General features: G+C 39.3%; 1 protein-coding gene across 1 annotated transcript in view; it reads left to right on the top strand.

The window, feature by feature from the left end:
* Positions 1–12,390, top strand: part of LOC135086142 (unextended protein-like) — a 49,415-nt gene that overhangs the window by 18,160 nt on the left and 18,865 nt on the right. Inside the window, exons 2-6 of the mRNA XM_063980945.1 lie at positions 5,769–6,264; positions 7,118–7,657; positions 8,340–8,456; positions 10,872–11,043; positions 11,778–11,969. Coding sequence (XP_063837015.1) covers positions 5,769–6,264; positions 7,118–7,657; positions 8,340–8,456; positions 10,872–11,043; positions 11,778–11,969 — 1,517 coding nt within the window. The remainder of the gene's footprint in view (positions 1–5,768; positions 6,265–7,117; positions 7,658–8,339; positions 8,457–10,871; positions 11,044–11,777; positions 11,970–12,390) is intronic.

Here is a 12,390-nt window from a genome sequence, read left to right as displayed (position 1 = left end):
TATAGGAATTTATCATTACATCATTATTTACATCGTGCTCACGATTTTGACAATTTAAGTATTGATAATGGATTTATATCTCTGCAAGGATAATAAAAAATAAGTATATGAGGACTATAGCTCCCGCCAATTCGAGCAAAAAGGCATGGCCAAGCCATCCTTTTCTTGAATTTCCAAGCCCCTGTAAGTTCATTGTAGAAAAAATTAGAATATAATATTTAACCTACGCATTACACGCATTTTATCGATAAAAATTATGCAACCTTATAATGTTACTGTAACATCACTATTAGTGCATGCGACCTCTGTACATAGGGTGGGTTGCACCATCTTATTTTAACTTTGACAAACGTCTAAAATCTGTCAAACTCCATACAAAAAACACCGGTTATCTTTATAGTTACGGTCAAAGTTAGGTGATGCAACTCAGCCTTAGAAGTTAGAATCTACGCGCACAGAAATTAAAGAACTCATTAAGTGAATAGTCTTGTCTATTATTATTATTAAAAATAATTTTAACGCTCTTTAAAAACCTTAAAAAATAATAGATGTGGAACTTCAGAACGTTTAAATTATCATCAGTTGAAAGTCTCCACTGCAGGAGCACGTCCTTTCTAATTATACCAGAGGCAAATGGAGGATTTGGCCTACACATCCCCACGAAGACCAGACCGGTTCATCATCATCATTTCAGCCACAGGACGTCCACTGCTGAACATAGGCCTCTCCCAATGATTTCCATAATGACCGGCTGGTAGCGGCCTGCATCCAGCGCCTTCCTGTTACCTTTATGAGGCCGTTGGTTTACCTTGTGGGTGGATAGACGGGTTGGTTGGGGAGACTTATGTTCGCATATTTAATTTTGTCCTTATATCACCTTTCTTTGGGAAGATTGGGGGTGTTACTATGCTCTACTTACTGGAACCACCACAGGGCATAATATGAGTCATACAAAATAATATGTTATGTGCCTCTGAGTGACATAGCAAACATCAGAATCAGGTAAACAGAACACCATGTGCGATTTGTGTACATATTTGGACGCACCCAATGTCCGCAACACGCAATCTTTATTGACAATAGCTAGGCCTTCTGTTGACGAAGCTCACAGACTTTGAAAGCCCGTAAATAGGCAAATATGTAGTATGAACGACGACGAAACATCGAGTAAAGAAAGACTATTTATTTTGCATAAAAATTAACTGTAGGGGAGACTGGCCCAAAGCGGGCACCTTAAGGTAAAGTAGGAAAAAAACACACAGAATAAGCAAAACGGAATAAGTTTTTATCGTGATCAGTTACTACATTTATTGTAGTTTGACATGGCGTTTTCAAATCATTCATTTGTCTAATATATAAAAAGTAGGCACTCAAATACGAAACACTATCACTTGCTCACTTTGCCCGAGGGGGTGGCCTAAAGCGAGCACCGGCACACGGGCAAAATGGGCATGCAGAGGGCAATAGTTTTTTTTAATTTTTACTATACAGGGTGTTAGGTAAATGGGTATATGAGCCGACACTAGCCCATGTTAACATGGTCATATAAAAGGTATGGTGAAGTCAGAAAATTGATATCTTCATTTTAACTATTTTAATTTTCATACAAATCGGATTTTGTAAAATTTATTTTGTATGAAAATTAAAAAAATTAAAATCATGATATCAAATTTCTGACTTCACCATACCATTTATATGCCTATGTTAACATGGGCTAGTGTCGGCTCATATACCCATTTACCTAACACCCTGTATAATTTTGACCTTTGAATAATAAGGAATGTTTCTATTCAAACACAGAAGGAGAATCATACTTTCTGTATTGCGAAAAAATAGATTCTAGACATAAAAATTCATCAAACAACATAAAAATTAAAACATAAAACTAATCAGAAGGAACTCTCTTTGAATAATGCAGTCTTGAATCATTATCTTCTAGTATTTTGAAGCTTTTGAGCTGAAGTATTACAGCTTCACTTCAAGAACCTTGTTGTGATTTTCTATTATATTTATTTACCATCTAAAAAGTCAAATAATAAGAGATTAATATCGACACTAAAGTCTGTTTTTTTGCTTGTCCAATATTGTAAACAATCTTAATATTCCTTTTTAACGAAATAATTCGTTTTAAAATAAGATAAACACAAAGCTCACAACCTATTATGTAGGTAAGTAATCGTTGAACGCCGATATCTTTTCAAATCATTTAATTTATTAATTTTTTTCACTGATATTACTTTAAACGTTATAAAAAGATTGTTTACATTGTTCGACTAGCAAATAAAAACGGACTATACCTACACGATAAATATAGAGGACTAACAATAAAAGCAAGTTAGTTTATATCGCTATGAAGAGGGTAAAGTGAGCATGCTCATTTTGCCCTGCTCACTTTGCCTTTTGCGCCACACCACGTTTCATAAAACATAAACTATAATTCCTTTTTAATAATTTTCAAGGAAATATCCTTAAAACACGGTTAAGTAGGTACAACACATTACGCATACATTGATAATAACGTACGTCACTCAGTTTAATCCAAAACACAACGAACATACCTTTGTTTTTTCAAATAAAATTGACGAATTTCGTTTATCGCTGTCCACGCGTGGTGTTGTCACTCGGAGGTAGCGCACACGACTTCCGCGGGAGCGGCGGGGCGGGGGGATAACGTTAACAAGACAAGACAACAAGTCGAGCAAATGAGTGTAAGTTTAGAGGGGGGTGCCCGCTTTAGGCGGAGTGCCCGCTTTGGGCCAGTCTCCCCTAAATCAAAAACTATGTTAATTGAATGCGAGAGAACGAGATACTAGATGTCAAATTACACTCAAGTCGTTTGATGAGACCGATAAAAATGTCGTTTTCATTATTTACGACCATTTTTGTTCACGTGATTTGAAGTTTTTTAGTAATCTGTGTACTCCCGCATTGTAACGTGGGTCCGTTCCCATGGCAGACCAGATTCGCGGGATACAGCTATGCAGGATCCCGTTCAGGGTACAGATACGGTTCGGTTCCTCCAAAAAACAGTTCCGGCATAAAACGCTGTCTTCTTGAGAAAGATTCCTAACATAATTTTTATTCTGATCAGCTTGTCTTATACCATCTTAGAAGTCCATAAAATAAAGGAATAACAGTCTAGTTTACAATAAAATATGGCGTATCGTCGTTCAGACACGACCATAAAATCTTTGAATAGTTAAAATCTTAACAACTTTATATTACCTACTTAACGCCCACGGTGTTATGAGTGTTATGACTTTAGAAAAAGAGTTTACGCTTACTTATCTACGACTTGATAATTACGTGACATTACGAGTATAATATTTGTGTCATAAAAGTTATTGACAAAAGTTTATAAAACGATATTTTACACGTATTTGGTATTTTGGTACATAATAGCTGACAATAGTGACAGATTTTCTTGCGCTGCTTGTTCTCAACACTGGCCCACCCATTTATTGTCCCGAAGCAGTGGTAGGGTTAATACAGGGACGTGTAAAAGTGCTTTTTAAAAGCCTATTTGCAGAAATAAATGAGTTTTTATAATAATAACCCGAACCACATTCTCAAGCTAATGTAGAATCAATAAGAAATAGCAGCGTACGATCTACAAAATATAAAAGGATTTATTGGACCTCGGTCAACAGTTTTTAATAATAATAAGTAATAGAATTGTAGTTTTTCGCACGATTTTTTTCTAGTTTTTATTAATAATTTTGTTTTTTTTAGATGAATAGTTTTATCACTGCGTGACTGTGGATTTATAAGCTTCAGATTACTCACTACTATCAATAAAAATAATAGTAGTAATAATGGATTTTTTACCTTTATCGATATAACACTTATCGACATCGCCCCACCCTAAAAATTATAAAATTATTCACTAAAGTTTTTGGGAATCCTTTACAAGCTTTAGGTACCTACCTATTAACTTTTTTAATTAATTTTCCTCAATAAAGTTAAAAATGCCATTTCCACATAAAAAACTGACCTTACTGGGAATCGAACTTGAATCCGTAAAATAAATAACTTCACGACACGAACGCGTGAATAAAACGTCCAAATTGAAGACAGCGGAATCAAATGACGTCATCACTCTAAATACAGTTTCTGATTGTGCGTGACGTCATTTTGCGGAAATTTTGCGAGCCGCGCCAAATTCGCACGTCAGCGTTTCTAAAGCTGAGTCTACATTATGTAAAAGTTTAGTTAAACTTGATTTATTTTTATTACTAGCTGTGCCCGCGACTTCGTACCTACGCGTGAAAATAGTTTGAAGTTTGAATAAAATTTTTCGTTCTTGCAACATTTTTCTTTACTGCTCCGCCCCTAATAGCTGTAGAATGACGTTATACAGCAGCCTAAAGCCTTCCTCGATAAATGGGCTATCCAACACAAAAATATTTTTTCAAATCAGACCAGTAGTTTCGGAGCTTATTCAATACAAACATACTTACACAATAATACAAATCTTTCCTCTTTATAATATTAGAGAAATATTAGTTACTAGCTTTCCGCCCGCGGCTTCGCCCGCGTGGAATTTTGTCTGTCACAGAAAAACTTTATCGCGCGCGTCCCTGTTTCAAAAACCGGGATAAAAACTATCCTATGTTCTTTCCCGGGACTCAAACTATCTCTATGCCAAATTTCATCAAAATCGGTTGCGAGGTTTAAGCGGGAAAGCGTAACAGACAGACAGACAGACAGACAGACAGACAGACAGACAGACAGACAGAGTTACTTTCGCATTTATAATATTAGTTGGGATTCGATTTAAATCATTACTAATTACTAGTCATGTGACAATCAACCGACTCATTGCAATGTGCCAAGAGGTCAAGGACCTTCAGTTTGAAATTCAAATTATGCGCGGGCGCCGTTATTCAATTGTTTGGTGGCACATAAACGACAGAGGTTTTAATGTTAGTTATTAAATTCATAAGTGTGACGTCAGTACATCCGGAGATTGTAGATTTTATTTTTATTTTTCGATTACCGGACCCGGTCTACACCGGATTTAAAAAGTATTTTATTCGAGACTGATAAAATTTACTTTCGTTTGTATCAACCAAATGACGTCCACTGCTGGACAAAGGCCTCTCTCAAGGATTTCCACAACGACCGCGCTGCCCGCATCCAGGTACTTCCCACGACCTTCATCAGTTCGTCTGTCCATCTAGTGGGACGCCTGTCCACTCTGTGTCTTCTGGCCCGTGGTCAACACTCGAGGACTTTTCTGCCCTAACAGTTTCTGCCCTAGCTGTGAGAAGGGTTCAGCAAAATATTAATCTTACGAAGTTTGTTATTTCTAATGATTGATTGGGACTCATTTCATCCCATTTATTTTACGATATAATTAATTACTTTTTCGGACCATGTCGCCTAAGTTGACAAATCTTTCATCATTATCATCTCAGCCATAGGACGTCCACTGCTGAACATAGGCCTCCCCCAATGCTTTCCATGATACCCGGTTGGTCGCGTTCGTCGGTCCACCTTGTGGGTGGACGTCCCTAGTTGCGTTTTCCGGTACGCGGCTTCCACTACAGAACCTTGCTGCCCCATCGGCCGTCAGTTCTGCGTACTATGTACCCTGCCCATCGCCACTTCAGCTTGCTAATCCGTCGGGCTATGTATGTATGACTTTAGTTCGTTTACGGATCTCCTCATTTCTGATTCGATCTCGTAAAGAAACACCGAGCATAGCCCATAAACAAATCTTTCAGCAAACATAAAATATTTACACCCTTTCTCAATTGTTCCAGGTTCGAAAATGAGATCGAAGAAGCGTTACAGAGTGGCGAGATAAACATCGTAGACAACAGTATTGAAACAGTCGAAACCGACGACAAATTCAGTCTGCAAAACGATGTGGCAGTCAACAAGAACGCCGAAATTGAAGACATGTCAGAAGTGGAGGTTTCCAGAACGAAACGTCAAGTGGAAAACGAGACTGACAGTACAGTGGTAACTGAAGCTGCTATACCCGTTACAAACTCTGTGGTGAATGAGACTAGTCTAGGCCCTAAAAGGGTTAATGTGACACCTAATGGACCCGTCAGATTGATGGGACTCAGAGTAGATGAAGCAGCAAAAGAACCAAAGGTGGTAGACGGAATGATACCCAGTGTGTTGAGAGAGACGAAGTTCTTACTGAGATTGTTTGGTGAAGGGTTCACGAATAATACAGAAATTGCATTTACGCATTACCCAGAGGCTTATGGGACCAACTGCCATTTTCTGTTGAACGGTGTTTATAAGGTTAGTAAATAAAAAGACTGATGAGAATAAGAAGTTTTTAGACGATAGTCCAGTATAGTATAGCAGCCCTGCAATACTGGATCCCGTAAAACTAGGTTGCCGTGGGAACGAGCTATCTCTAATTTATATCAATCTTCAAAATTGATAAGTGGTTTTAAAATTCAGCTACAGGACGTAGCGCACTTATCAATCAACCCGGAAAGGGATCGTAACCGTATCAACTCGAGGTGGTCAGTATTCTTTGTATGAAACTCCATACTGCAACGTACACTTATCTGCATCGTAACGTAAACGCCTCGCAATTGACAGCGCGCGATAGGCGATACGATGTTGATCCCTTTCCGAGTTGATAAGTCTGTGACCTTACTTCTCATGTCTCTGTGATGTCCCATTGCAATTATGTATAAATTCTCTTCTTCGAAATTGTAGAGATATTTTAAACTATTTTTGTATTTTGATCACCACTTCACCTAATGTATTACAAATGTTGTTATCCTTATCAAAATCAGCTAAATCCATAAGCTGAATGACTTTGATAATGTCCATAAAAGTTTTTATGTGTATTATTGTTCTATATGCTCATAAAAGATAACTTTGAAATCTCATACCTACTAATTTATCACAAAACGATTCGACATAATTTCGTATTTAAGGTCTTGGTGTAATAAATTGCGGAAACAGATGTATGTTGTATTGAATAATATCAAACGTCAGCTAGACTTCACATCTCCTTCAGATTTATATGTTCGGTCAGGTTCGGTCACGTCATAATATGTCAATGTTACCCCTCCCGTGCCGCTCCCACACCTCAAGTACTGACTGAGTTAAGCACTAATAAATGCATTATTTCCAGGTAACTTCAGCGGAGGAAGATTCTGCTATCCTGGATATGACAGCCCCACCGCCTTTAGAGGGCTACAAATTCTACATTTGCGCGCGAAATTCTCCAAACGACGAGTTTGTCCATCAAGGCAACGAAGACTGGAAGATTTTGGCGACGCACAACAAACTGTTGCCGCTTTGGGCTTCTCTGGTGCTGATCGTGATTCTCCTGATGCTTGCCTCTCTCTTCTCTGGTCTGAACCTTGGTCTGATGGCCTTAGATCGCACAGAATTGAAGATCATAGCCAACACAGGATCGGAGAAGGAAAGAAAGTACGCCAGAGCGATCATGCCAGTGCGCGCACACGGAAATTATCTTCTATGTACAATTTTGTTGAGTAACGTGGCTGTGAACAGTACATTTACGGTTATCCTGGACGATTTGACGTCAGGTCTTGTGGCTGTTATAGGATCTACGTTGGCTATCGTGTTTATTGCCGAAATCACGCCTCAGGCCATCTGCGCTAGACATGGTCTATTGGTCGGAGCGAAGAGTATTTGGATTATGAAGGTTGGTACTTGATACATCTTGAAATATGCTATATTTTTTATCCAGGAGGAAGCTCTTGGCCTGCATCTGAAATGAAAAATGATCAGGCCGAAGGTGGAAGCGAGCTTCACAGGAAATCCTCAACCGCAGAGTAACTGGCTATCTTACCTCTAACTGCCGAAATACAACAATACTGTTCACATTGCTGTTACGGCGACAGACCACCATTTTACCTAAGTCCGTCGCCATAGCATCAATCTTAACAGTTTGACAGATTTGACAGAGTTTGACAGTTTAACAGATTGCTATGTTCCGGCAGTTGGAGGTAAGATAGCCAGTTCCTCTGTAGTCGAGGATTCCGGGTGAAGCTCGCTTCCACCTTCGGCCTGATCACTTAAGTTACCATCAATTGAGATGCAAGCCAAGAGCTTCCCCGTTGCTCCTAAAAAGAATAATTCGGACTTCTGAGAGCTAATCCCTAATTTAACAAAGCTGGAAACTAAAAATGAAAAAGTATTAATACTAAAGTTTTACGGGGAGAAGCCTCCCACTAGGTTTACGAAGATCCGATAAAGGTCGCGGGAAGTGCCTGGATGCGGGCAGCCCAGGATCGGTCTTTGTGGAATTCCTTGGAGGCTTTTGTCCAGCAGTGGACGTCATTTGGCTGAAACGAATGAACTAAAAGTTTTATTTTGTTGTATAGATCGTGATGGGCATTTGCGCACCCCTCGCTTGGCCTACAAGCAAGCTCCTGGACTACTTCCTAGGAGAGGAGATTGGAACCCACTACAACAGAGAGAGACTGAAGGAGTTGGTCAAGGTACGTTTCAATTTGATACTTTAAGGTGATTGGGAATGGGTACGAATTTAAGAAGGTGATGGTAGCGTAGAAAAAACATGTAGGTAGTAAAGGAAGATCTCTTGGCTATGCTGTGATTGCTGTGTGGGCAAATTAGGCTAAATTAACACCATAAAACAATACCATCAAGCCACAATTTTATTAAAAGAACACTTAGATTTTTTAGTCCAGAAAACCCGATTCGTTAATCGACTGTAATAAAAGGTTTTAGGACCTTTAAAAATAATATTAGTAAGTCAATTGAGTTGGCGAAAAAGTGACGTCACATCCTGTCTTTGCCGTAACATCTATGGAAGACTGCATTTTGACAGCTCATTAAAAGGACGTCAATTGACTAGGGTGGTTTTAACTAGCCCATTGGCAGTTTTTAGCGTATCTTTACTAACTGTGCCAAATATGAAAATAACAAGATTATTTTTACTTAAATAAAACTCGTAAAAAGATTCAATGACTCATAAAAAGATGACGATTTAAATTTGGCACAAGGTGACTCTTTAAAACTGTGATGATTATTTCACTTTAAAATGTGTATCAAAGAAACTCTCCCTGAGTTTCTTCTGCCACTTCTTCTCAGCACCAGCCCATAAAATATGTTGTCCCGAAGTGGTGGTAGGGCAAGCTATATTTGGGTCGTGTTTATGTGCCCTGGAAAGGGCCTGCATACTAACAAAGAATTTGAATTTAAAACTAACAAAAAGGAACATCAAACTCACCCATAAAATCATAGGCTTTTAACAAATAATTTCATTATGCTAGTCACATACACGACGTGTCAAGATGTTTGTGAAAATGTACTAAAATTATAAATTAATGACCTCCAAAAAACACTACTTAATATATCAGTATTATTGACATTAATATTACAGTCATTCCTTTCTCCGATGTTGCTGTCATTCCTTCCTTTGTTCCTTCGTTAGTGATATTCACAATCTCCCCGCATACAAAATAACTTTGTCGCGCTGTAACTGTCATTCCTTCATTCTAATGAGGGCTATCGTTTTAGCTCTCACCAGTTAGCGCCACTGTAGAGTAAGGTCCTGTCACTTGCTAGTAGCGAAGACAGTGGCGCCAACTTGTGAGCGCTAAAGTGGTAGGAGGACTATCCCATTTGCACTCATCAAGATGGCGCCACTGTAGAGTAAGGTCCTGTCAATCGCCAGGGGTGCCAACTGTTAAGTATAAAAACGATAGCCCTCATTACCACACTGTCAGTATTAAGGACGTAGCACACTTATAACCGTATCGACTCGTATCAACTCTAGGTGGTCAGTCTTTGTATGAAACTGCACACTTAACCGCACCGTAACAAGGTAAACTTCTCGCCTCGCGATTGACAGCGCACGAAAGGCGATACGGCGTTGATCCCTTGTTGATAAGTCTGCTATGACCTTTACAAATATCTTGGCACGAGTCTGTTCCCGCCAAAAGACCGAACTGACCGACTTGCACCATTCACTCAATTGTCAATAACCCAACCGTTCATCATTCAGTTTCAGGTAAACAACAACGCCGCATGTAATGACAAGTATCGTCAAGTATCTTTTCACTCATTCGTTCGAGGTCTTAGATTAAAACAAAAAGCGAAGATACGGCTTAAAAATTGTCTCAAATGAAGTCCTAGGGCATTCATGATCATTTTTGACAGATGTCATCGGTCTGACATACTCAATTGAATGTCCCACGATTCTGAAAAGTCAAGTGGCAAAAATCGGAACTAACAACCCAGTTGATAGTATTGCCTTCATGACAATGTCATACCTGGGACGGTTCAGCCCCCCTAGACAAAACGCACTTTTTGATCGAATCGAAAATCGAATCCGTCAAAACTCCATACAAAAAAGGGGCGTTTCGACCACTTTTCGACTGGTTTGCAATTATAATTTGCACTTTGTCTAGACCCACAGTGTTAGACATCTAGAAAGTATCACGCTCAAATGAAGTCCTACCTAAGACATCATTTTTGACAGATGTCATCGGTAACCTACACATTAAACGCGCAGAGCCTTCTTGTATTTTTAACAAGAGTAACAATAAATTCATAAGCTAAAAACAAAGTTCACGGCATCACTTTTCATTTATGTAATACAATAAAACTCAATTTCCACTCACTGATAAAGGTGACTGAGTTTCTTCCGCCACACCTCAGCACCAGCCCATAATGTTCTCCTGAAGTGGTGGTAGGGCAAGCTATTTGGAACGTCTATAAGCGCCCTGGCAAGGTCCTAAGAACTAAATAAAAGCTTTGACTTTGACTGACACTGACATTCGCCATTTTGTCAGAGATTTTTTTCCATAGCACATGCCGTATCTTCCCTGTTTTATTCTAAGTTCGAAGTTCAAATTAACCGTTCACTCATTCGTTCACTCCTTCCGCAGGTGACGAACCACGTGAATGACCTGGACAAAGAGGAAGTGAACATCATCTCCGGAGCCCTGGACCTTCGGAAGAAGACCGTGAAGGATGTCATGACCAAACTGAAGGACTGCTTCATGCTGCCCATGAACAGCGTCCTCGATTTTGAGACTATGAGCGAGATCGTCAAGTCGGGTAAGTTATAAAAGATTAAAATCATTATCATCAGGTCATTAAATAATTATTTAGCATGAAGGATTGAAGGACTTGCCCTACACAAATCATGGAGTGAATCTGGAAGAAATTACCAGGTTAGTAGAAGATTTTGTCTACACTCCCGATCCCCATGGAGTGTAGACTTTGACGTAGGCACGTATTTTTAAGTACGCACCACTAGACGGCGCTGATACTGACCACGTGACTTGTCGATAGCTTATGTCATTTTAATACGTTATATAAGTTACATTGTACATACAGTGGGCCACAGTTCCAGCTACCTATTTTTGTTTTTTCTCTCGCTCCCAACAAATGATGATTCTTTGCGATAGAACGAGACGACATGACCGGAAATAACGGCTGGAAGTGCTGGAACTGTGGCCTATAGTACCTATTTCCTAAAAATGGAACTCACTACAAATGCTACGTTTTTAACTTTTCCTCCGTGAATATTCATGTAGATGAATTCATAACTTAGTAAACATAATTATTATTCTCGAAACACTTATACACTGTGTAAAGTACAATGCTAATAATGATGCCACGTAAAGCAAAATAATATTATCTACTTACACCAATCACGCGACCTGCTAGAATCAAGGTCAATGTCACCCAATATGACATGATAATATTAGGTGTCGTTCATAGGCAAGAGCCAAGAGCGTATCGTGATCGCGTTAAAACACTCGCTTCACCCATTCCGTCGTCCGCAGGTTACTCCCGCATCCCGGTGTACGATGGAAGCCGCGGCAACATCGTCACTGTCCTGTTCATCAAGGACCTGGCGTTCGTGGACCCCGACGACAACACGCCGCTGCGCACTCTCTGCCAGTACTACCAGAACCCGTGCAACTTCGTATTTGAGGATGTTACGCTGGATGTCATGTTGAAGCAATTCAAGGAAGGTGAGTGCATCAAAAACAACCATAGTATGATAGAGGGTGCCAGATGGTCGGTATTTGAAGGGATTCTCCCGACTTTTTGTATGTCCTCACGACTCTCTCGACAAACAACTTTGCACATGCGACAATAATGCTGAATTTTGTTGTTTACTTTTGTTATTTCTCAAAATCCCAAAAAAAATATATTTTTGCTTCATTCGATAGACACAGAAAGTAGATTGTTCTAACTTTCAAGCAGCTTATTTTCAAAGACGGTTCTGTGGTTTAAGAGTGAATGATAACAGACAATCTTCACGACTATGAAAGAACGCGATAAATCAGCACTGATAATTGGAAGTGACTAAAATGTGGTTTTACTAAAAAACACGCATACATGCAGTTTATTATTTGCCTACAGTCCCAAGAACATCAGTAACCAACAAGG

This window comes from Ostrinia nubilalis, chromosome 30 (genome assembly GCF_963855985.1).
Source record: "Ostrinia nubilalis chromosome 30, ilOstNubi1.1, whole genome shotgun sequence".
Taxonomy (NCBI): Eukaryota; Metazoa; Arthropoda; class Insecta; order Lepidoptera; family Crambidae; genus Ostrinia; species Ostrinia nubilalis.
This window is presented reverse-complemented; position numbering and strand designations above follow the sequence as displayed.